This window comes from Rhodnius prolixus, unplaced genomic scaffold, assembly GCF_049639745.1.
Source record: "Rhodnius prolixus isolate KJV_2025 unplaced genomic scaffold, Rpr scaffold_14, whole genome shotgun sequence".
NCBI lineage: Eukaryota > Metazoa > Arthropoda > Insecta > Hemiptera > Reduviidae > Rhodnius > Rhodnius prolixus.
Genome location: NW_027411594.1, coordinates 3,340,568 through 3,364,768, shown reverse-complemented (window position 1 = coordinate 3,364,768; position 24,201 = coordinate 3,340,568). Strand labels below are relative to the sequence as shown.

At 32.1% G+C, this 24,201-nt stretch overlaps 2 protein-coding genes across 7 annotated transcripts in view; both read right to left on the bottom strand.

The window, feature by feature from the left end:
- Positions 1-1,086: 1,086 nt before the first annotated feature.
- On the bottom strand, positions 1,087-10,518 carry LOC141451661 (uncharacterized). Of its 3 annotated transcripts, none has more exons than XM_074123150.1 (5): positions 10,380-10,518; positions 5,358-5,504; positions 4,913-5,260; positions 1,453-4,489; positions 1,087-1,292 (listed from the first exon to the last, which is right to left on the bottom strand). In XM_074123150.1, the coding sequence occupies exons 2-5, from the start codon at positions 5,442-5,444 to the stop codon at positions 1,132-1,134; spliced, it is 3,633 nt and encodes a 1,210-aa protein (XP_073979251.1). In that variant the 5' UTR covers positions 5,445-5,504; positions 10,380-10,518; the 3' UTR covers positions 1,087-1,131. The 3 variants fall into 3 exon arrangements, with proteins under 3 accessions (XP_073979251.1, XP_073979250.1, XP_073979252.1); XM_074123149.1 differs by having other exon boundaries at positions 10,359-10,495; XM_074123151.1 differs by lacking the exons at positions 5,358-5,504; positions 10,380-10,518 and having other exon boundaries at positions 1,453-4,505; positions 4,913-5,047.
- LOC141451663 (potassium voltage-gated channel protein Shaw-like) overlaps positions 7,022-24,201 on the bottom strand; it is a 231,910-nt gene continuing 214,730 nt past the window's right edge. For 3 of the 4 annotated variants that reach the window (XM_074123152.1, XM_074123153.1, XM_074123154.1), the window contains 5 exons: positions 19,709-19,880; positions 13,481-13,582; positions 12,823-12,956; positions 12,376-12,501; positions 7,022-10,733 (listed from right to left, as the gene is read on the bottom strand). In XM_074123152.1, the coding sequence (XP_073979253.1) occupies positions 12,385-12,501; positions 12,823-12,956; positions 13,481-13,582; positions 19,709-19,880 (525 nt within the window). In that variant the 3' untranslated portion in view covers positions 7,022-10,733; positions 12,376-12,384. The remainder of the gene's footprint in view (positions 10,734-12,375; positions 12,502-12,822; positions 12,957-13,480; positions 13,583-19,708; positions 19,881-24,201) is intronic. The other variant, XM_074123155.1, reaches the window with a different exon arrangement.

Below are 24,201 nucleotides of genomic sequence, written 5' to 3'. Positions count from 1 at the left end.
AACATAAGGAAGGTCCTGTTTTAATTAATTTACTTAAATTTAAGAAATAAAAATTGTAAACATAAAATTACATAATGTAGGAAAAATCAAAGAAAGGCCAGAAGAGGAAATAATGTAAAAGGAAAAGGAAAATAAGTTTAGTTTTAGTTATTTGTCGTACGTATATTGTGAGTTTTTTTATAATGTGTATTCCAGTGAAATAAATTAATAATATAAAGAGAAAAATACGAAATGACCAAGTTCCTGTTTGAATTTAAATTTTTTATTTGTTAAATAAACGGGTAAAATTTAATAAAGGATAAAAACTAGAAGCAAAGAAATGAAATTGATAAATTTTTAAAAAGCTGTGTAATCAAGAAAAACATAAAAAAAAAGAGTTAGTTTTACATATCCTAAATAATCCAAATTGTAAGTGTTGTGTGCATTTGTTTTGATTTCGTATGCTTTAATTGAAAAACTAAATTTATACATATAATTTTTATTTAAATATGTAACCGATTAAAAAATAAACGTGATGTTCTTTTAAATTTAATTGATCACACTCTTTATCATTATTACACGTATATATTTTCAAAAACTATACACTAGACAATCTCAATATCATGAATTATTTCAGTTTGGTTTTACTTATAATTTTTTATCCTAATTGAAAGAAAAAAAAGAAAGTAAATATTAAAATTTTTATGTAGAATTGGTCATTAATAAGAGAAATTGTTAATTGCAGAATTAAACAAATAAAAAGCTTCCATTAAAATAAATTCGTTTGGCGTTTCATTTTAAATAATATCCTAATAAAAAGTTCAGGAGTCACACCAAAATGGCTAGGAAAGGATGAAGGACCTTTAGGGTTTTTCTTATTTTGGTACAGAATCTTATCACTCTTAGATTCCCTTCCTGCTTCACCGCAGCCTAACAGTTTAAAGAAGCTCTATAACAGTTTAAAGAAGCTCTATAACAGATTAATGGACATTATCATCGAAAAGTACTGGGCTCAGAGTGTGAAAGAAAGCTTTTTTTCAGAGGGAAGTAAAAAGAAAAAGCTTCAATATCCGTGAACTTTACATATACAAACATACATACAAATAGTTCACAAACAAGAATTAAATCCTATTTTATTGACAAGTTCTTTTTTTAGCTATCAGGATTATAAGGTTTCGCTTCTAGTATTTCAAAACTTTTTTTTCCATCTTCAAATGTTGTCATACGCAGTAGGGCCCAATACATTTTCTTCTCAGGATGTGTGGGACATACATTATCAGTATTATCCACATTAGCTGGTAATATCCAAATACCTGGACAAAAATTTAAGAATTCTTCAATCAAGTATTAAATACTTTTAATTAGTGATTAAAAAGTGGCTCTTACAATTTAAATAAATACTAAAGAACACTGTGTGAGATGGAATTAATAGTCATAAAATTTAGGAGCTCTAATTAAGATTGAACAAATTACCTGGTATGCATGGACTTTGCTCTGTTATTCGAGTTCTTAAAACTGTATTATCAATTAAATCAGCAACTTCTTTTGTAACTTCGATTGGTTTGTACAAATCCTTCACGTCTACTGGATTACCATTCTGACGGACGAGTAGTGAAACGGGTTTGCCAAATTGATCACATAAGGGTAGGCCATTTTCATCGTACAATGGCCTTCCATATCGATCGATCAGTGGTTTACCATGTTGGTTATACAATGGCATTCCTACATGGTCAAATATAGGACCACCAATCAAATCTGTAATTAGTTCATTACCTGAAACTATCGAGCCATTTAGTATAGCAAGATCAAAGCCTAAATCAACATCCTTTGATTCTGGTAAATTGTTTACTAAGAATCTACCATAAGCGTTTGCCACTGGCTGGCCTTCTTCATCGTACAATCTTCTACGATAAAGATCATACAGAGGTCTTCCATAATTGTCAAACTGTGCTTCACCAAAACGATCCCTTAGAGGTCTGCCAAATGGATCTTTTTCTTCTATAATTTCCTCACTTTCATTTAGCAACATAGTTTTAATCCAAGGCTGACCAGTTTCATCATAAACTGGATCGCCATTGTAATCAGAAACAGGAACTTTTTCACTATTTAAAAACATATGTGTGCCATCTGAATTCATCAATATTATACCACTGCTATCGGTGAGTGGCATCCCCTCTCTGTTGTATACCAAGACTGGTTGGCCGTCTTTCTTCAATAGCTGAATATGTTCCATCTCGGTAAAAAGTTCAGGATTTACGTTGTGATCATGTAGATTCCTACCGTTAAAATCAAATAGTTCAGAATTGCGAAAATCAGACACAGGACGCCCAGCATTATCAAATTTGATCATGCATGATCCATTTGCAAGATTTAAGGGTATGCCATTAATATCAGTTAACGGTCGTCGTTTTTGGTCATAAAGTCTGATTGGTTTACCATACATCGATAATATTGGTTGATTTTTTTGACAGTTGAGAGGTATTTTAAATTCATCGAAAAGTTTGTCTCCTTTATAATCTTTAATTGGTATACCATGTTTATCAAATTCTATTAGATCCTTTCCATTGGCGTCTGTCATTGCTGTACCAACGGCATCTGTTAATGGCATGCCGTATTTATTGTATATTTTCATGGGTTTATTGTACATATATACTTTTCTTGTAACACCAGTGTTCAAAGGTGACTGGGAAGGATTAAATTTAACATGAGTTGAAGGCACTCCATGTACATCAAAAACAACCGCTTCTGTTAAGCTCAAAATAGGTCTTCCAAGGTGATCTGTCTTCAACAAAGCTGTGCTGTTTATATCGTATAGATCTTCACCTATTTCACTAGTTAAAGGAAATCCTGTAGAGTCAAATACTCGAAACGGTTCGGCTTGGGGAGTTGTCCAACGGCCATTCAATTTGGACATCGGTATACCTGCACTATCAAAAATTGGATTTCCATTTGCATCGTGCACTAATTCCCCTTTATTGTTGCAGACAACTAATTCCTTACCATCGGCTGTTGTTAACGGACTAAAGTCGAAATCTAACAATGGATAACCTCTGAAGTCATAAACTTGTTCCTTTATTTTTAAACTTTCACTCTTATGCTTTTTTGTAGCTTCAAAATATGGATTAAACTCATCACTATTCGACGGATGACCCGCAGCGTCGTATATCAGTCTGTTAAGATAATCTTTCACAGGTTTTCCACGATTATCAAATATTACCATTTCTTTGCCTTCTACGTTGAACAGAATGTTTCCATTACTAGTCGTTAATGGATACTTATTGCAGTCGTATAGTGTTAATGTGGTTTTATTATTTTTTCTATTCCTCATTGTTGTCTCTTGGCACACATTATTTTCAACATCATAAACAGGAGGAAGATCCTTGTTATCCCGTATAATAGCTCCAGTTTTATGATCAACAGTCACTGGATTACCGTTTACATCAATCAGTGGTCTTCCTGAACTGTTTGTCAACAAAAAGCTTTTATCATTGTACAACATTGGATACTCAGTGGTAATAGCCAGCTCTGCAGTGCTCTGCTGTTTGCAAAATAACTCGGTTTGGGGACTGGTAATCTGTCGTCCGGTCTCATCAAATAATGGCCTTCCAGAAGAGTCACTCACCAATCTATTGTATTTGTCAAGATGAATGGCGTACTTACCGTTAACTAATTTTAAAGCAAATCCGTTTTCATCAGTCAAAGGAATTCCATCTTGATTGAACAGACGTAATGGTTCTTGTTTTATGTTATAGAGTGCTTGATCTAAACTTTTAACAAAAGGCAGAGAATTTTTGTCAAACACTGGTTTTCCGTTCAGCGTACTGTCTGGTTTTCCATTGAGAAATTTAACGAGTAATTCACCTTTTACATTTTTTAATGGTACTCCATTACAATCAGTAAGTGGATTTCCTTTGCAGTCGTATATATGTACAATTTGTTCTTCCCCAGAAACTTGGGCAACTGGTGATTTTATTTTATTCTTACCGTCACTCACTAATTTATTTTTAAAACTTTTCTTCAATTTGTCTTTATCATCAAGTTTCTTCTGATTTTGACTGTTTATTTCGGATTTCACTTCTTGTGGATGATTGGACCTACAGTAACCAGCCAACAGACTCTCCATCACTTTTTCAGGGAAGTACCAATTCTGAAGGAACTCCTGTTTGTGTTGTGTTTGAACATTAGTGGCTTGGAAAATTATTTGACAATCTGAAGCAATGGAAGAGGGTTTTGGAGCTGATGTATCGAGCATATGGATCGATGAAGTCGTTTCTAAATTTACTTTGCTCATTGGAAGTTTTATTTTATTTTCTTCGGTATTATACTCCATATTATTATTTATGATTTCTTCTGAGAAATTATGCCTTGTTATATCATCGCCAGCTCCAAATTCCTTTCCAGCTTCCGTAAGATAGAAAATTTTACTGAAAATTTTTTTTCTTTTCTCTTCTGATAGGCAATTTACTGTGTTCAATAATCTACTCACATAGTCCATTTCGCTCTGTGTTCCCTACAAACAAAATTACCTGGGAAAGTAATGAACAAATGATAATCCATACCAAAAAAAAAAATTAAATAGTTAATTAAAGCAAATACAGTTGAGGCCAGAAATACCTAATACCTAATGTTCCTAGTTTATATGAAACTACCATTCGAGAAGCTATCAGAGTTTTTCTTTGGGCTAAATTAAAGTTAATTGATCTTGTGGTGAATGATGATAACATTGGCTATCATTCACTACAATCTTTTTCCTGTTGCTACACATCACATCAGATTTACTTACAGTATTTAAATAAACAGATTGGATATCTAAATACATTTTAAAAAGAAATGTAAAACGAAAAAAAAAATCTTGTTCAGAAAGAGAACCAAATAACTCCTGCTTCCATTGTTATTCCTACTTAAAGACAAAATCTTAAAACTCTTGACTTACTTTTTTAAGTTGGATTACAATGTGATTGCCATCTATTTGCTTGTGGAGATGTGGATTCTCCTTTTCGCAACATTGAGCTGGCGATTCTACTTCATATTTTTTGAGAATTGATTCCATACTGTGATGTACACGACTGAGATAGGACATACATTGGTTTAAGCCTTCTTCTACAGCTTTAGTATCTTCTTTTGTTGCAGGGCATGCAAGAGTAAATTGCGAAATAATCCTAGATACTTCTTCTCTCAAATTTGAATATTTTTGTTTTATTCCAGCCAACTCTTTAACCTTTTCATCATTGCCTAACTCTCCGCAATCTTTTTCTATAGCGCGGCATACTGAGCTTAGAACCTTGATTGAGTCAAAGATGGTTAGATTAAATTATACTTTCAATCATATTAAAAAAGAAAGCGCATTTATTTAGCATACAAAAAAAAAAAAAAAATACCTTTGTAAATGTATCTTTGAGACAAAGTAGTTGTAGCGTTAAATTTTCAGTTACCGTATCGTCTTGTTCTTTGTGGTGATGAGGCATGTTACGACAGGTTCATAATAAAAAAATTTCATGCCATAACAAATGTTTTTCACACTTAATCTATAAAAAAAAAGTTGAATTTTAGTGAACGAAATTATTTTTATTTTTTGACCTACATTTTCTATTGTATCTATAGTTACAAAAGTTATATTTTTGTAATTATTCTTGTGTGTAAAATGTAATCTCTTAATAATGAAATCATATAGGATGAAAAAATAAATGCCACTTCAGTCGAGTAAAATTTATTTTGCCGGGCTTTCGATCTAGGGACTAGGCCATCTTCAGGGCAAGTTTAGAAAGTAATACTTTTACATTTCAGGGTTGGTGTGTCTTCTGTCTTGTCTGTTCATGGACTGAGTGTGTCACTCCATTCTTGAGGCTGTAAAAGCGTAACCAAGAGAGGTGACAAAGATTTTATAATAAGTACTTAAATTAGAATTGTGGTCTGAAATCCTAAAGGCCTGCGTTTGGGTAGATGCCTTTTGATTTATGATAGAAAATTTTTGAGCACTAATACGATGTATCCTTTAATCAATTAAAAATATTTTTTGATTAAGAAACTCTTCACTACGAAGAGAAGAAAGGAAACTTGGGACATTTTGAGAAGCTAAAATTTAGTAAACCAATTTAACATCGCCATGAAGACAGCAAAAAAAAAATGTCACCACGTAATTTGAATCCAACTGTCTAGGAAGATGAGCTGGGATAACTCTGGAAATTATTAATCTAGATTTTGCAGACGATATCAGAATTGTGGAATATACTGTAGAAAAACTGTCCTTAAGTTTGCAAAAGTTGAATAGGACGGAAAAGGCAGTTGCATTAAAGAAGAGAAGTGGCTCTAATGAAAATATCTCCTCGCTATAGGGAGTAGCTGAACTGCGTAGAGGAGACGTTCAATAAAAGGCATATAATCGGTCGAAAGATAGAAGAAAAATGCCACTAAGATGGAGAAAGTATTAGCCACTAAAATTGATATTTAAAAACAGAATCGAACTGGACTTACAGAAACTCTTTCCAATAATTTTTCTCTTCTCCAATGAATGCCAAATGTGTCTTCGAATGGATTGTTAAACAAACTTGAAACTTGATTCAATGTGCTATAGAAACAAGTATGTAGATAATTCGAAAGAGAGGCGGGAGCAATGTGAAGAAGAATTTAGTTTAAACAAAAAACGAGAGTTAAGCGGATCATTTGTCCACAATGGCTTCAGAGAAATGGACAACAAAAATTTGTTGGTGTCCATTTTACAGAAAAAGAGATACTGTAGGGCCAAGGTTATTACAATTATTACTTTTATAAATTTAAAAACTTCCAAAAATAAAATTTGTAAAATAACTAATTGTATTTGTATAATTTGAAAACAGAAGAAATTCATTTTTTTTTTAAATAAAAGTTAATTATTATTAATTACCCCCTAGTTAATTATTATTAATTACCCCCTAGTTAATTATTATTAATTACCCCCTAGTTAATTATTATTAATTACCCCCTTAGTTTATGTCAACCGAATGTTAGCTGAAGATAAAGCTCTTTTAGAAAAAAAATTACAAGGAAGTTAAAGCAAAATAAGATCTCAATGAACACAATAGTTTATATTTTCTTTTTCTTCCTTTCTTTTTTTTTTTATCTCTTTTGTAAAGTACATCTATAAATAAATAACAAATTTTATACAAAAATATCATTATCAGTAAATATAGCTATCAATTAAAAAGTATATTTATATTTTTTATATAATTATTATTTCTCAGTCATCAACTTAATTTTTTTTTTGGCACCAGCTTGAGTTTTTTTAAAGATGTAACGGCCAAACAAACACTGTCTAAAACAGAGAGAAATTTATATTTTATGCCATTAATATATTTATCCTATTATGAATTTTTTTATTACTACTATTTACATTAAGACGAAAATCTCTAGATTTTATCTATTTATAAAACTATACTTAATAATCTGAACCAATAATACATTTTTTTTTGTCCATTTTTTCCTATATCAGTAAAAATTACAGTGATATGCCAAATATATTTCTATGTGTGTATTTTTTTTAAACTTTTTGTGTTTAGAAAAATGTTTTGATAAACATATAATTTCATTTTCATGAAGGAAAATAACGATTGCGTATATGTTATCATCTTATAAAAATTGCAAATATATCAAACATACGGAATAATCTTATAGCAATTATTAAATTTGCTAATTTGTAATTCAAACATTACAGAGAAAATACTAAATTTTGTGGAAAAGTGTAATGATGATAAATAAGAATTTTGGAAGCTTTACATTTATAATTACACTAAGTGTTAGGATTAAAAAGTAAAACATTACATAAGAACAATACCAACGAAATTCAAAATGAATAAATAGGATAAAAATGGGAATTAAGAAGTTTTTGAATGTAGATCTTAATAATTAGCACTTCTTCAGGGTTCTTGGCGTCTTTGTGCCTGGGGCGTCCTTCTTTTATATTTTTTAATTATTTTTTAGAATTATTTTAAGATAAAATAGGTTATAAAAATGATAGTTTCATTAATATCACAGAAACGAAACCCAAATAAATAATAATAACAAGTGGTAGGATGAGTGGGAGTGTACGTATTAAAACTCTTAACCTCACATCATCTATCATAGGTAAAATGAATATAACATGATAGCTGACAGGAGTTATCTTGATGGGAATAGGATGTCCGACGCTCTGATGAGAAACAAGGCGCCAAAACTTCTTTCATGTTGCCTGAAATTTCTGCAATACAGACTATAGTTCTCTCTCCTAATGAAGAGAAAAGAGAAGGTCTGCTGAGGTATTCATTCTGTAATAGCTTTCCTGGTCTGGCTGGCCAATTATTTATTTATTTTTTTTAATTTAAGGCGCGTCAACATCTGAGGTCATAGGCATCCGAGGCTTTTTTTCAGTGAATGCCGACCTCCGGGCACTAACCTCTCGTTACATACAGAATATCCATCATGAACAGTGAACTGTAAGAAGCTTCTAGGAACATAAAATTTAAAAACCTTCTAATAGTGTTTACCGAAATTGAATTCAACTATCTTAAAGATAGAAACTTAACAAGAAACCCTAACATAATGCACATTAGTAAGACAAGAAGAATTTCAGTGATAGTAAAACAATAACAAGAAGATCTCATGGGTAATGGGTTTTAATAAGGCATAGAATTTAATTGTCAATAATATTAAACATTACCATAACAAGCTATTCAATATTATTAAAAATCCTTATCATTTAATAAAAATGCCCTTATTTTACAACATAGAGATCTCCATGGCTGGCCAGCAGCTGGATTCGAATCCGGGATTTCCACTTGGGAATCCAGAACTAACGCAATTCTATCCCTTTTTCTGGGCTATTAAACAGTAACAGATCTAGAGCGTTCCCCAGCCTAAACAAAGATAAATTCCGCAAGCTAACGAGTTTCCATTACGGAAACATCATTATCAACTCAGAAAGCATCTGAAAAGGCACCCTCATTTTTTTGCGGGATGATGGAAAAACTCCAATATACTTCCTAAAAGACCATTATCATTATTTAAGGGTGGATTCAGATACCTGGGAAGCTGTGATAAAGTAGGAAATACCCACTCTGGAATTCTCTCATATTCTGGAATTTCTTAGGGACTCGTCTGGCTCCAGTAAGGGGGACACAATAGATCTTAAAAGGTTGCAGAGCACGGTTTCATCCCAGAGGGGAAAAAAGGTGAACAAAAAAATGGTAGGAATCTACTGGCTTCAGCAAGATAGAATATTAATTGTACTTTTGGTCTTGTTTGCAAATTAATCATGCATTGCTTTTGAGGCCTGGCAAAAAGTAGAATAAGAAAATTCCTTTCCAAACCACAAATGAAATATTGCCCTCAACTCTACTCCCTAGTTTGTTGTTTGGTTTAGTCATAGCCACCCTGAAGTTGCCAGAATAAATTGTGTAATATTAAATTTAGTTTTAAATTAACATGATAATAGATATGTTGCAATTTGCTTAAATACAGTTCATTGTAAATTTATTTTAGACTTGTTCCGTAACAAATTTTCCATTTTTAATTTGAGTTTTTTATTAGAAACGATTTTTTGTGATAGTATATAACTCAATTTGTGCTAATCATTGTACATTTTTTTGAAAATAAAACATCTAAAGTAGAAGTTTTTTACTTTCTATTTGACCTGTGGTTCAAACAAGCTTTAAAGTTTAGATTTAGATGTTGAGCAGTGAAACAAACTGTTATAAATGTATATATAATTTGAAATATTTAAACACTAATATGTGTAGCTTCTGCTGTTTTCGTGTTGAAATATTACGAAGTTTATACATAGAATCTGCGATCATTTATTAACATGAAGAAACAAACGTTGCAGTTAAGAAAAAGATATTTTATTTAAAGTATTCATAAGAATTTTGGGCCCTATATTTTTTCTGGATTTTAAATACATTTACAAGTTGGTATATACAAAAATGACACAATATACTGTTTACCAAGCAATCTCAGACCAACATACAAGAGCCAGAATAGAGTTTATTAGAAGCTATTATCATATAGAATAATGATAATAACAGCCTAGACTCTAGAATAAAACAGTTTAAATACTTACATAGGTGCTCTCTAGAACATATAAACTTCATTGAGTAAAACATTGGTGTCTCATCAAAGAACTCGCTACGAACTAAATTTTTTAGATAAAAATAATCATGAGTGTACAAAATAATAACAAAACCTCATAAGTGATAGCTAAAAGCGTAGAATATGTAAATGAAAACTGAAGCCCCCCAAAACCAGTATGAGCTCTAAACTCAAAAACACCTTTTACTAGATTTCAGTTAATCCCCATGGTAACAGATATGTAATGGTAATTATTTGATTAAAAAAAAACAAATAAGCTACAATAATTTATATTGGTTACTTACAAAGCTGTAAATTTATATTACCAAAATAATCGAATGCACCAACTTTTCCTTTTAAAGATTTTACGCAACACTCCCATAAATCCTCCTAAAATATCTTACTGATCAATCGCAAACAAGACAGTTTGCATAAGAAAGTCATAAACAATTCCAGTTAATAATATATCAGGCTAGGAACTATATAACGCACATAGCTTTTTAACCGCCTAGAAGCTCGTGATAAATTTTATTCTAATTTCTATGGCTGTCCCACACATTTTCCTTCTTCTAAGTTTTTGTTAAAAACGGTCCTTTTCTTTTTTAAATAATTTCATTATTTAGATATTCATGAATATTATTATCACTTTTTTACCCTTCCAGTCCATAGTGTAACCTTCCCTGTAAAATGTTGAGTAATTTTATCATATGATTGCTTGATAAACATTAAACATGTACACAGATGGACACATAATTATTCAGGAAAATTACATTGGATAAATACGACCAGACATAAAAAGACAGTGCCATTTTTTTTCTTTTGAAGATATAAACAATTATTTATCATAATTATATATTACATTTAATTATAGTAATAAAAGAAACACATTGACATTGAGCTTTCTTCTCCTTTTTTTTTTTATTAGTTAATGCATTTTATACCAAAATTTGTTTTAGATTTTTAAAAAATGACTATTTATTGAAAACAATAAAAAATTTGTTAAAACGTTAATTAATTGAAGATTTACTCAATTCATTCATATGAATAGAGTTTTTACTATCATTGATAATTGGGACTAGAAAAATGAGAACTAGGAAACAGACACCGTACATTGTCCAAAATACATATATAATGTAAATACATTATTTCTTTTTTTTGGTGATTGAGAATGTTTGTATAGATTATTACATTAAATTACTAAATATATTTTATAAAGAAGGAAATAACCATTTATTATTCCAAGGGACATTAGCAAAATGATGCAGTAAATTATCTCGTAGTTGTCCTACAGTTGAATACTAATTGGACAAGAATACATTAAAATGCAAAAATTAAATTTATATGTATGTAATACGTATAATTTATGGAATCCTTGAACAGTGAAAAGTGTGATAACAGATTTTTTTTTTTTGTGGCAAAGTAAGCTATAGAAAAAAAAACGAAAGATTTGAGAAAACTGGTAATAAGAGACACAAGGAGTGTTATATAAAGTCACGTGTGTTGTTAATTAATAAAGAAAAACCTTCATCTTCTACCCCCTTTACAATAATGCCCCGCAAACTAGATCACATTGTCTTACCTAGAGAATTCAAAGTGCACAAATTTTTCAATCCATACCACAACATTTTTATGCCACCCTTCAATCATATTCTATGTTACAAATACATTAATAAATTGTCCCACTTTAGCTACGATTCAGCTGAAGTTTCCACCTTCCACCAAACCTCTAACGTATGTATGTCCAACGCGATGTACAATGTGACCTACAAAACGGAAACAAAAAGAAAAAGGAAAATGTATACACGTTTGGATCTTTAATGCTGGACAGTATCAACGATTTTATGCTTGGTTTCTCTCATTCTGACAGGTTCTTCGTCCTCATCTCATCACTTTTTTTCCGAAAAGTAATTGGACTAGCATATGTAAAGCTTCTGTGAGTTTTTTTTAAAAAGTTATCCTCAGCATAAAAAAAAATTGTGCATTGGCAAGATAGAACTGCATCATTTAAGCACCAATGTAAAATTTAAAATCTTCTTAAAAAGCATGAATGGAACACAAAACCAACAAATAATTAACTACTCAAATTTTAATACTTTGCTTAACTAAACTAAACGTAGTTTTGATATGTTTAAATTTGCCCATAATTTTATTTCTTGTGAATATTTCTATCTTTATTTATTTTTTATTATTTTTTTTAAATAAGTTTTTATTGTAATTAATTTTTAAATTAAAAATAGCTAAACATAATCACAGTTTAATTTTTTAAATTTTATATTATTTGAAAATTGTCATTAAAAAAAAAAAAATCTAAAGTTTTTATACTTAATTATTTTAGTCTATGGTTGAAGGATTCACGGACGTGTCTGTAACGGTTGGTCCAAAATTTGTTTGAGCCTGAAATATCGTCCTTTTAGTTATCTCATCGGATACTGGCGCTAATAATCTTGGCTGAAAAGAAATATAAATATTGATAATTAAAAGTACAGTCTACAAGAAACTTTTAAGAAATTCAAAGCAATTTTTACTGAAACTGTTCCAATTATCAAGAGAAAATATTCTGAGTGTTTGGACGAAAAATGTACAGGTTTGAGGATTTAGAAGAAAACGATAGTTACACTTCCGAATCACGGATTAATTATGTCTCGATGTACTATTTTATTATTTAGTTATGCGACTAAAGTTATCATTAAAAAGAGATATTATAAAAGTAGCAGAAACATGTAAAATTATCTAACCAGAAAGAGTCTGATTGCTAGTGAAATGGATTACCTGCAATGGAAGCAGAAGACTGCTGACGTTGCCAATAGTTGCAGCTCTCGGTTGCAGAGGTGCTGGGGCTACTAAATTCCCACCACAAACTCTGGCGCTCACCAAACTGGAAGGACAGGTCGATCCTTCGTCATCTTTTATAGAAAAAGAATAAAAAAACAAAATTGAATGATCAAAAAATTATTTTGCCAAATAAAATTCTTGAAAAACTAAAGTTTTGAATTGTTTATTGATAGGGTTGTAAACCCTCTTCCACTCCATGAAAAGCCATAACAGTCTCGAAACCATCTTACGTCAAGAATAGGCATGATTAAAAGAGTAATTTACTTAATATTAATTTTTAAAAAGTTCCTTTCTGAGTAAAAGCAATGAAAATTCATGTGTACGCAAAACAAGGTTATTTTAACATTTACAAAGTCTCTCTTATTTTCAAACCGGATACAAACCCTGTGGCTAAAGATTTTCTCCACCAGTTAAAAACTCTCCTCATTTTTGAAAAATAGCACATTGATCTGTATATATATTAGCCAATTGATAGAAGAGTCGAGGACAGTTTTGGCTTTCATTATTATGTTTAAAGGGCAGTACTAGCACTTACGATATACTCACATAACTCACACTTTTACTTGAATATGAAGATAAACCCATAATGTGTTACCTTTTTTGGGCGTCGATTCAGTGCTTGAGGTGGGCACGGTAAGTCCTTGCAGGGAAGGTCCTTGCAGCGCCAATCCTATCATATTAACACCATTTACAGTTCCTAAACAGGTATTCCTGATCTTTTTATTCATGTAAAATATTTTTAGATAGTGTTCCTTATAATCCTGTCCACATTGGATTTTTTTAAAAGTGGAAATCAGGTCGTTGGCTTTAAAGGAACTTATATGAAAGATTTTCAAGTAGGAGTTTCAGCCATGTAGGATTTTCAAATAGATGTTTCGTGGTGGGTTTGTTGAAAAATATCTAGGATGGAGAAGAAAATCATTATTTTTTTTTTTGACAGGATGTCGATTTATTTACCGAGTGGATAAGATCATGGCTACAGAAGAGCATCTTCCTTTTTTCCACCACACAACTCTGGCGGCCTACATCTGGTCCATGAAATTGGGAAGAACCATTTCATTCTTATGTTCACTAACTGAAGTCGCTAGTCTAATGGCTCATAATTTACAGTTAGTTCACTTAGGATACAATATGAATTACCGCTAATTTATCCTGTGAGTGAATTCACGTAGTCTATGGTGACAGTATCTAGTGAGAATAGTTAATGGCGAAGTAAATGAGGAAAGTGCCAGTTGCCTTATAGAAGAAGCTGAGCTATTATTGGACCGATCATGAAGAGCACCTATTAATCCTGTTACCTACTTGAGGCACCCTCTTACCACGAACCCAAGTATTAACCTAAAAGAAATAAAGAACTTTCTCGCCCTGCTAATGTTAGACTTAGAGTTTAAAACTTAGAATTTACAAAATGATGAATCTATTACATCAAAACATAAGTAATAAGTTTCTTGGTCAAGTGATCTACCTTTTCTGTCAGCATCCTCTCTCTCTCTTCTCTCCAGTCTAGAATTTTCTAACGGCGATTTTAAGTAAATCCGAACACAGATGTTTTCCAAAATATTCCGAAAATTCTTTGTTTTTTGAAAAATTTAAAAAGAAAAGATTTTTCCGAGTACTTCGGGAGTACACGGAAGTTTAGAGAAAACTGAAAATGGAACTGTTTTCCAGGTTACTTCTTTTTCCCAGATGTAAAAGAAAGAAAAACATAATTGTATTTAGTAAAGACGCATTTTCAGTTACTACCATTTTCTCTAGTAGATTAAGCATAAAAAAAAAAACAATTTTTTGAGAGATCTGTGAACTGGAATAACGTACAACCTGGCGTAGAAAATACAAATTTATACGAAATTTCTATCTTTAGTAATAAGTAGATTGATTGGCTGTTAACCTACTTGAAATATGCAGTTGACGTGCCACAGGACATCTGTCTATCCGGTGTCTGCTTGCATATCTTTATACCTTTATGACAATCACTCTAACAAGTTGAGAGCAGCTAACTGTTAGAGATCTAAATAGAATGAAGGTTGATAGTTAAGAGTTCTTGCAGTGAAATTTGCTGCGTCATTCAGCATTCATTTGATAAATTAAGAAGGGGCTTACACCTTATACGTCACTGGAAAATGAAGTTTGTATATTTTGGGCTTGTGTCCCATTCTTGAAGAGGTTCAGAAACAGAACTGATCTTATGACGAGTATCTTAGTATGCTGCGATGGAGCTTCGTGAGATTTTTTTTTCTCTCTTGTAGTTCAGTTACGACTTTCTGACTTTTCTAAGTTTCAGAAAATGTAAAATCTAGGAAGCAATGAGGATATCACGATCTCTGAAGCCAATTATTCACCTAGCTTTAAAATCTTTCGTTTTAATGAATGTGTTGGTTTTGTTCAGAAGGAGTATGCATCACAACCAAACACCTCACCAACTCTAAGATGCTGTTGGTTTTGAGATGATTTCGGCTTATTCAGGTGAGCCGTGAGCACTTATATCTCAACAATTCCATTGGTGAGCAAGTTCTCTCTACTGAGCTCAGGACCAAGCCCTTCTAGTTCTTTTCCATTTAAATCTCCTACCAGAATCATAAGACTGCCTCAACCCTCTCAGAGGCTTCTCCAAAACAATTACACTGCGAAGATATTTTTTCCTTATCTCTTAAATTTATTTCGATCCTGTTAAGAGGATGGCTGCACATTTCTTATCGTAGCTGGGAAGCTAAATGAAGATCCGCATTACTTATATCAGTTTTTATTATCTTAGTTTTGGTAATGACTGCACCTGGTGCTTTCTATTGTTTAAAACTTCTTTGGTCCCACAGAGGCTAAAGTTTGAATCACTTCCTCTTCTTCTTAAACTACACCTTGTTGTGGTGCGGTGCTATGTAAAGGGAACCTAACCCTCCCCGCGTCAATTAATATCTACTGCTTCACTAGAGAGCTAGCTTGGCGATGATTTCCTTAACTATATTTTCCCAGATTGCCCGAGGATATCTTATTTGTCTCCTAATTTAAATTAAAGCTTAGGCATTCGATGCAGGATTTAGCTAAAACATCAGTTATTCTATTTTGAGTTCCATCGCGGTTTCTCTAGGTCTTAACCGGAAGAAATTACACTTAGCCAAGATGTAAGATCCAAGAAAAGATAGTACTGATTTCAAACAAATTTTGGTTAGAGCAGTATCATAGGAATGACATTAAAAAATGATGTAACACCATAAAGGTAAAATTTTAAATGAGTAATTTTAGTTTTTTTTAAGAAAAAAAAGGAGGCAAACTCGCTGGCACTATTTAAAAACTGAGGAGTTTCGATGACAGATGGTTACGCAATTAATTAACACTCTGCAGGATACTACGAAAGAGATGTGGAGCGAACGTAATGATTATTACCATTGAATAGAATTAGAAGTTCTAGTGGTAGACATGAAGCAAGGCAAGAACGCTGATAAAGAGGGCAGTTACCAAGAGAAGAGAAGCTGTGCTATCAGAAGCACCTCGAAGTAAGAATGGACATCAGAGAAAGAGAAATTAGGATAACATGCAGTGAGTTAGGAGGAGAGTCCATAATAGTGGAGATTTTGATAAAATTCAAGGTACCACATAAACCCAATACCTCATTGAATTATTGCTTCCATATTTCATACCTATCCCGAAAATTTGAGACGAAACGTTTACACTTATTTGACAAAAAACCATTTACAAAATCAACATTGATAAAAAAAACTATTATCTGAATCTAAGTTCACAACAATTGTATTAAATTTCAACTAATAAGATGCATTTAAAAGATAACATAATTTTCAACCAAATCTGAACATTACAGTAAGATTAATGTTGCTATAAGTGAGAGATTTTAGTGGCCGAATACCAAGGTGGTTCGATCAAAGCAATCAATAAACCTTTAACAAGCCAGAAAACAGAAGACTGTCCTGTCTTTTAGCAGGAATGCCATACTACATTACTCGGTCACGAACTCAATGTCGTTGGTAAATTAAAAGCTATTTCACTGAATTATCGACAAATAGAAATAACTTTCGACAAGTATTAATAAATTATTTTGTTCTTAAGCTTTCAATATTTTATACTTAAGATGCAATCTGAATTATACTTATCATATTATTTTCATTTAATCTTATTTTTTATAATCTAGAAGTCGTTTAAATTTGATCAACAGTCCATTATATAATTTCAAAATAACTCAAGCGGAAAATACCAAAAATAATGTCATAAGCCAAAATGATTGGGCAATTTATATTGGAAAGGAAGAAATAAACCTTTATACCTTTCCGCCTGTTTTACAGAGATATTATTTCTTTACCACGTCCACGACAAAATTGTGTCGGTTTGAAGTTACCTCAAACCCAAATAACATTTATTTTAGTACGAGCTATTTTATGTTCTATTTCGTTCTAGAAGAGATATGTCCTTATATCTTTAATTCTGATTTAATTGGTGAAAAATTTGTTTTTAAACTGAATTTCTGCAGAAAATCTATCAGATTTTTTTGGTAAGTGATTGGATTAATATGGGCATTTATCAGCATGAATCATTTATCAGTTTAATGCCCTGGGAAAGAGTAAAAGCGCGAGAAAGCCATGCTTATCCTTCTATTTTGAAGGGAGAGGCCACAAAATAAATACTGTCTCTGTTTCCCATCATATTGTTTCAAGATTCCCCAGAATCTACTCTAACTTTATTTTTAAAGTAATATCAAACAGTTATTTCATTTTATAAATTTTAAGAAATTGATTTAAGCACTTGATATTGCGAAAGAAAAAAAATAAAATGTAGATATTAACTTTAGCTACATGCAGAAGCATCAGCTGTAATTGTTGCATCTCTCGAGTCTAATATGTTAAATGTATTTACGCATTACGGTTACAGATTGAAGCCGCATTGCACCATACGCTCTTGCCCCATTGTACAGACTCCCTCATGAATAAGTAAGTGGTGAAACAAAGAATGTTCTAATTTTATAGTTTGACTTTAAAAAAAAATACTGATATTTTTTAACTTCGTTATTCTGATAAATGTTATCAGATGGCTATAGTTGAAGGCTTATGACTCTCTGCTGCCAATACTTTGATCGGTGTATTTCAAAAGAGAGGAAATCTCTGTACCCAATCATAAGGAGTATGTTTTAGTTTATCTTAAACTTCTTAATAGAAAGTTATGATAAAAAACGTTGAAATAGGAGCCAGTTTTACTGAATGGATAGTGTTTCGGAATAACTTAAGTGTTATGAATCTGATATGGTGTACATTAGGCTGAATTTTCTTAACTTCATTTGAAGTAGTAAGTTAAGTTTCTTCAATAAATCTGATCATTGATCGAAGAATATATTTGAAATTTGAAGAACACTAAGTATATGCCATAAAAATGTTAATCAAGTACTAGTCATTCTATTTGGAGCGGATGTTCTCGCTTTTCTACAAGGCAGCTGACATATCACGGGACTTTTAATTTTTAACATTATTTAATCTAAAAAATTAAATTTCAATTGAAAAATTTGTATCTAATTGATACGATTCCCCCCCCCCTAGTTTAGCTGTTTAAAGCAATAAAAATACCAACGATCGACCAGAACATTTTTTTCTCGTTATGTTCAAACTCTTAGTAACAGATGTGGGAATTTATAAGACTGACAGGAAGGGCGCCCAGACCTCGTGTTACCAATATCAAACAGTTCAAGAAGGCCGACATGTATTATTTATAATCTTGATCTGGACTTTAAATGGATATTTACTACTTCCATTTTTATGAGCTCTATCTTTTAAGAAAGACATATTGTTTCACTATAGAACGAGTTTATTTTGTAAAATAGGCTTAAAATGTTTTATTAAATATTTATACTTTCTCTTAGCCTTAATAAGCGGAAGTACTGTAATAGTGTAAACTTTAGATTTTGATTTTACACCGGAAGAACAGTTTTTATGCCTTCTGAATAGGAAAAAAATGGTTTTTAATAATTTGTCTTATATTTAGTGAATGTAAAGGATGGGAGTTCTCGTTGAATTTGTGAATTAGACTTTAAATTATCGGCATAGATCTAGTGAGGAAAGATGAAAGAGTTCTAAGCTGGAGGAGAATTTAGTACAACTTGGATGGACCTGGGTGGAGAAAGACATAGAAGGCAACCAGGAGGTCGTCATTACCCGAACCTTTTGGCGGCATTTTGAATGCCCTGTGAGGCCTTTAAAGAATGTCTACCACGAAAGAAAATCCTCTACTGGAGCAGTATGACGGAGAGACACACTCCCAAGATGTTTCTGACTTGTCAAGACTTCTCTCTACCTACTTCCATAACGGAAGTCCAGCTCACGAAGATTACTTCCTCTAATTATAGGACACTATCTTTTGAAGAAGTATCAAATATAAGCTGAGACTAGCAGCAGTACCGCTGTAAAGGAATTTCTATCTTGGGACGGCACTCCATCCTAGGAAAATGCGCACATTACTCTTGAGGATTCTTAATGTTTACAAAGAATCGTGATTTTTTTCGTTGTATAAGTTAATAGTAGTAAAAACTTACTGAAAGAATTTTAAAAATGTCGATATTCTTTTTAGAGCACAAGCTCAGTGTGTAAACCGTTAAAATTAGATTTCTATTCTTCACATATTTCCCACTAAGTGACTTTTCGCTTCATATTTAGGTCACATCATTCTCAGGGTTAAATATTAAGTGCATTACAGAGTTGGAAAACATGTACAGACATGAGTGCTTGTGGTTTACACAGTATGCACAGTATGTCTAGTAAGAATAGTTCATTACATTAGCATTTTTTTTTTTTTTTTTTTTTTTTTTTTAAACCACTAGTGGTATTTTTATCTTTACCTAATTTTGGAGCCGGAAAAGCTTCTTTGAACAAAGGATGCGGATGATGTTTGATGGCGTTCATCCTTCCAATAGCGGCTGCCGTAACTCCGCACACTACTTCACCACGCTTCGGTCTAGGTTGTTCCACTGGGAGTACACGTCGTCTTCGTTTCGGTAACTTTGATCTCGCCTTTAAAACAGAAAGAAAATTATTTGTAAAATTTGGTATTAAGAGCATAAATTTCTCCTTGTAGTTTTTTAACAGTTATTTCCACCAGTTATTTGCTGTTAAATAAAAAACCTAGTAAAAAAAATTATATTACTTTTTTGTTTTGCCCTTTATTAAGAATTATTTCTTTACAGTTATGACTAATAATGAAAACTGTACTTTTTAACACTATAATAAATTCAGAACAAGAAAGACTATTTTTGCCTTCATAACTATGGTTAAATTTGTGTGAACCAAGAGAATTTTGGCTGAACGATAGAGAATAGAATTAATAATGGATAGCTATTTCAGTAATGTGCAATATTATTGAATGCTGTGTCTAATAATTACACATTACAAGGAAAACTGCATGTTATGTTATACTGTCCCTGAAATTCTTTTTGTTTTTCTACAGTCTGGCTTTATTGTCCAGATTCTATCCTCGATTAAATTAGTTGAATTAAACTTTGGTAAACAATAAGGCCCTTAGATTTTCTCTTCCTAAGAGCTTCTTACAGCTCACTACTCAGTGATGGAAAGGGTTTTCTCTCACGAGAGTATACTGTACGGAGGCCGGACGTGTACAAATAAAGCTGCGGGTCCAATGACCGCAGATGTTAACACGCACTTTTGTAAACTCTCAGGAGGTTATTATCTTAATCTAAATTGTAGCAGATGTAAATTATTTTGTGATTTTATAGTTTCTCTTTGTACTCTCTTTGTAAGAATTAGAATCGTTGCAAATAATCGGAATTTTGTTTTTTAACGGAAATAATTGTTCTGAAATTCTCTCTTTACAAATAAAATCTAATAATAGTGGGTTTGTGTTTTAATTTAGAAGACAGCCTACAGCTAGAGTTAACACTTTTTTTGTACTATTTATTATTATTATTATTTTTTTTTTAACATAACAAGCTATTTTGTTACTTACTCAATGTGCTATGTTAGCAGTAACAGAGCACAGTTAAAGAAATATATGTTAAAGGAATCATGGTCCAACAGATGCAATCGAATGCTTTGCTAACTTTTCGCTTTTATAGATTCTAAACCTTAAACTGTTTTTAAATAGCCATTATTGAAACCTTATTATGGTAAAATACGAGTACATCGTACATCTCCTGACTGACTGCAATATCATTATCCATGGAGAGTTTACACTAGAGAAGAATCATTAGGTACTGGAGAAGGTTAGTTCTTTCATAGAATCCTCTCGAATCTTAAGATATATTGGGGAGGGTGCTGAAAACATGAGGATGCACTCATGGGAGGGGAAACCCCCAAGGGACCGCCCTAATTGCTTTGGTTACGAACACTTTTAGGATTTTCAGTCGCCTGAAGGCTGAAGTTTCATTTATACAGACTATGACTATTATGACAAACATAATATACGCAATATAAACCCAAATTTTCCACCAAAATCAACCCAACAATTATGAATGAAGTAGGTAGCTAGAGGCAAGTTTTCATCCTCCATGTTCTCGTCTTCAGTGAGAGGCTTGTCAATCTCACGCTGATGAAGTATTATGTTGGAAATGCTGCTGGCCGGAGTTCGCTCTCTCATCAACCTGCTCTACTCCAGCTCCTCCTATTTGCAAGTTTTAATGAAATTACATCGTACGAAACTTTAACATGAATTCACCGTGATATCAATTTTATTAGATTCCATTTGAATGGACGTAAATTTACGGTTATTAACGGAAATAATTATCATAATGAAATTAAATGAGAGTTTAACTGTCGAAATAATTACAAATATAACTTTCCCTTAACGAGGGGGAGCCAATAATAGCATTGTTTTGAGGGGCCCTCGAAAAGGTAATGTTCTTCGTTCATAATTCAAATCATAGAATGTTCGAAATTTAATACTTAGTTTAGCCCGAAACCCGGTCTTAAGATTTTGGTCTAGAATAAAAGAATCAACTACTCACTATTTGAAGACTTTCCTTTCCAAGAACTAATTCATAATTTATCCTAATACAAAGAGTTTTCTCAATTGTATATGTTTTCCTCAGAGCGGTAATTCACTGCTTTATTTTTACACGTTCAGCAAATGATATTATAATGAAAGGTTTTATATGATGCTAACAAAGCTATAGAATCTCAATGGAATGAAGAGAATATAGAATGAAGTGGAAATCAGCATCTCTTTGAAGAGTTAACTATCAGAGATGATGTTTTCCATCAATCTGACGTAACAAGTTCACTTCCATCATATCCACCGGCTGACCTGGGAAGCTGTCTGTCATTTGCAAAACATAACTACTAGTTTTCATAATTTCTAAAAGCACGTTCTCTGGATAACCATGTGTTAAAGGTGATCCACTATGTGCCAAGCTCAGTGGATTTATTTATATAGACAATCTATATAATTTGATTGAAATGATTCATTATCTTTTAAATATTAGATGTTGCTATCAATACTGATATAAAAATCAATCAACATTATAATCATGACTTCGGCTACAGCCTCGAGTGAGAGGCTTTCACTGCACATACCTTTCTCCACAGTTACCTATCCTGTTCTAACGATTCCCGACTGCTCGACGTATTTTTTCTCTTTCCGTATGATTCTTTCATTCCATTCTTTCCAGACAAATAAATGACGGAACGAAATTACGCATATTGTTGTTCATCATTTAACCAACATAGGCTAAATGTGAAACATCGAGGTTCAAAAACAAGCAATCTTTCGCTGCAATCAATTTTAGAAGGAAGTCCTTCTCTGAAATTCGATACCATTAGTTTCCATCCTCCATGTCCTCGTCTTCAACCTTTAAACAATCTTACAATCGGTGGTATTTTTTTTCTTCGAGTCATTTTATTTCTATGGCTATCTTCATATTCACTGGCCCAATAGCACCTTAAACCATAGTTTCTCTCCCATCTGATGTAGCTCTTCACGTTCATCAGCCTCTTATGGCCGGAGCCTTCTCTTTCTCTTCTCACAATTTTTTTTCTTACTGCTATAACATGAATTTTATTACTTTTTGAGAATTTTTCTAAAATGACGCAACGATTTCCTTTAAACTTCATTTATACAAACTACACATTTATAAACAAGACTACAATTGTAAATTACTATCCAATGACATTCATTTTTGGGCACTTTTTCAGGGTTGAGTACGCTTCCCAGAAAGAGGTAATTTTCTCTGTAACAAACGCTATTACAAACTGAAAAAATGTTATTAACTCTTGAAATATTTTTATAATTTCAAGTTTGAATATAGTACATTAGTTAATCTGAGAATTTCATATAAGAGAAGGTCGATATATGTTCGTTCTAGATTTCTTTACAACTAATTTAGAAACAACCGCTAGATTCTCTGCCTATGATACTATGAACAACTAAAATTTTTGTGAATAGTTTATGTAACGAAAAACTTTTGTTACGTTAGTCAAAATTAATTACCTTAATGTTGTCGTTGGATAAGTTAGAGAGGTTTAATCTTTAGCATATTTAATTAGGGCAAACTTTATTAGTGAGAAATTTTGTAGCAGCTATGTTTTGATTTTCAAACTAATTAACTTGGAGTCTGTTAAAGACTTTTCATCTTGACGCAGTATTTTATGTTGGACAAACCAAGTGTATTATTTAAGTAGATTCTGAAATGTAATTGCTTTCTAGAATATATGTTCCACGTTAGGTATTCTCTGTTTAGATTTTACAAATTAATATGTTTATTAATTCAAGACTTCAAAATAATGCATGGAACTTTCTAGAGAGATTAAATTCCATTACGAATGAAGCTTATATCTTACGATTTATTGTTAATCGTAAAAATACTAGAGTTTAAACAAAAATCTGGCTTTTACACCTCGAAATAAACTTGAATCCTTCAACGAGCCAAATATTTACTTCAATGCCCCTATAATTTCCCTGTCCAAGGAGGGTAAGACAAGTTGGAAAATCAGAGGATGTGAGGAAATTCAAATTTTGAGAATGTTTGACTTTTTTTTTAAATCCTTGAAGACTTTCTTGGAACCCCCACGCTAGACTTAAAAGAACAGAACTGAACAGACGCTATCGACTACTTAAAAGACTCTTAGACGATAGATCAAAACTCTCTCTGGACAACAAAAGACTAATTTAAACTTCTATTTTGAAACCCATCTGGGCGTATGGAATAGAGCTGTGGGGTTCAACCAAACGCTCCAATCTCCAAAAGATTCAATGGCCACAATCTAAAATACTTCGAACTATCGTAAACGCTCCATTTTATGTCCCCAACCTGGACTATACACACTGACCTGAACATTCCTTTTGTCAAGTTGCTAAAACAAGATACAGAAAACTCCACTTCAG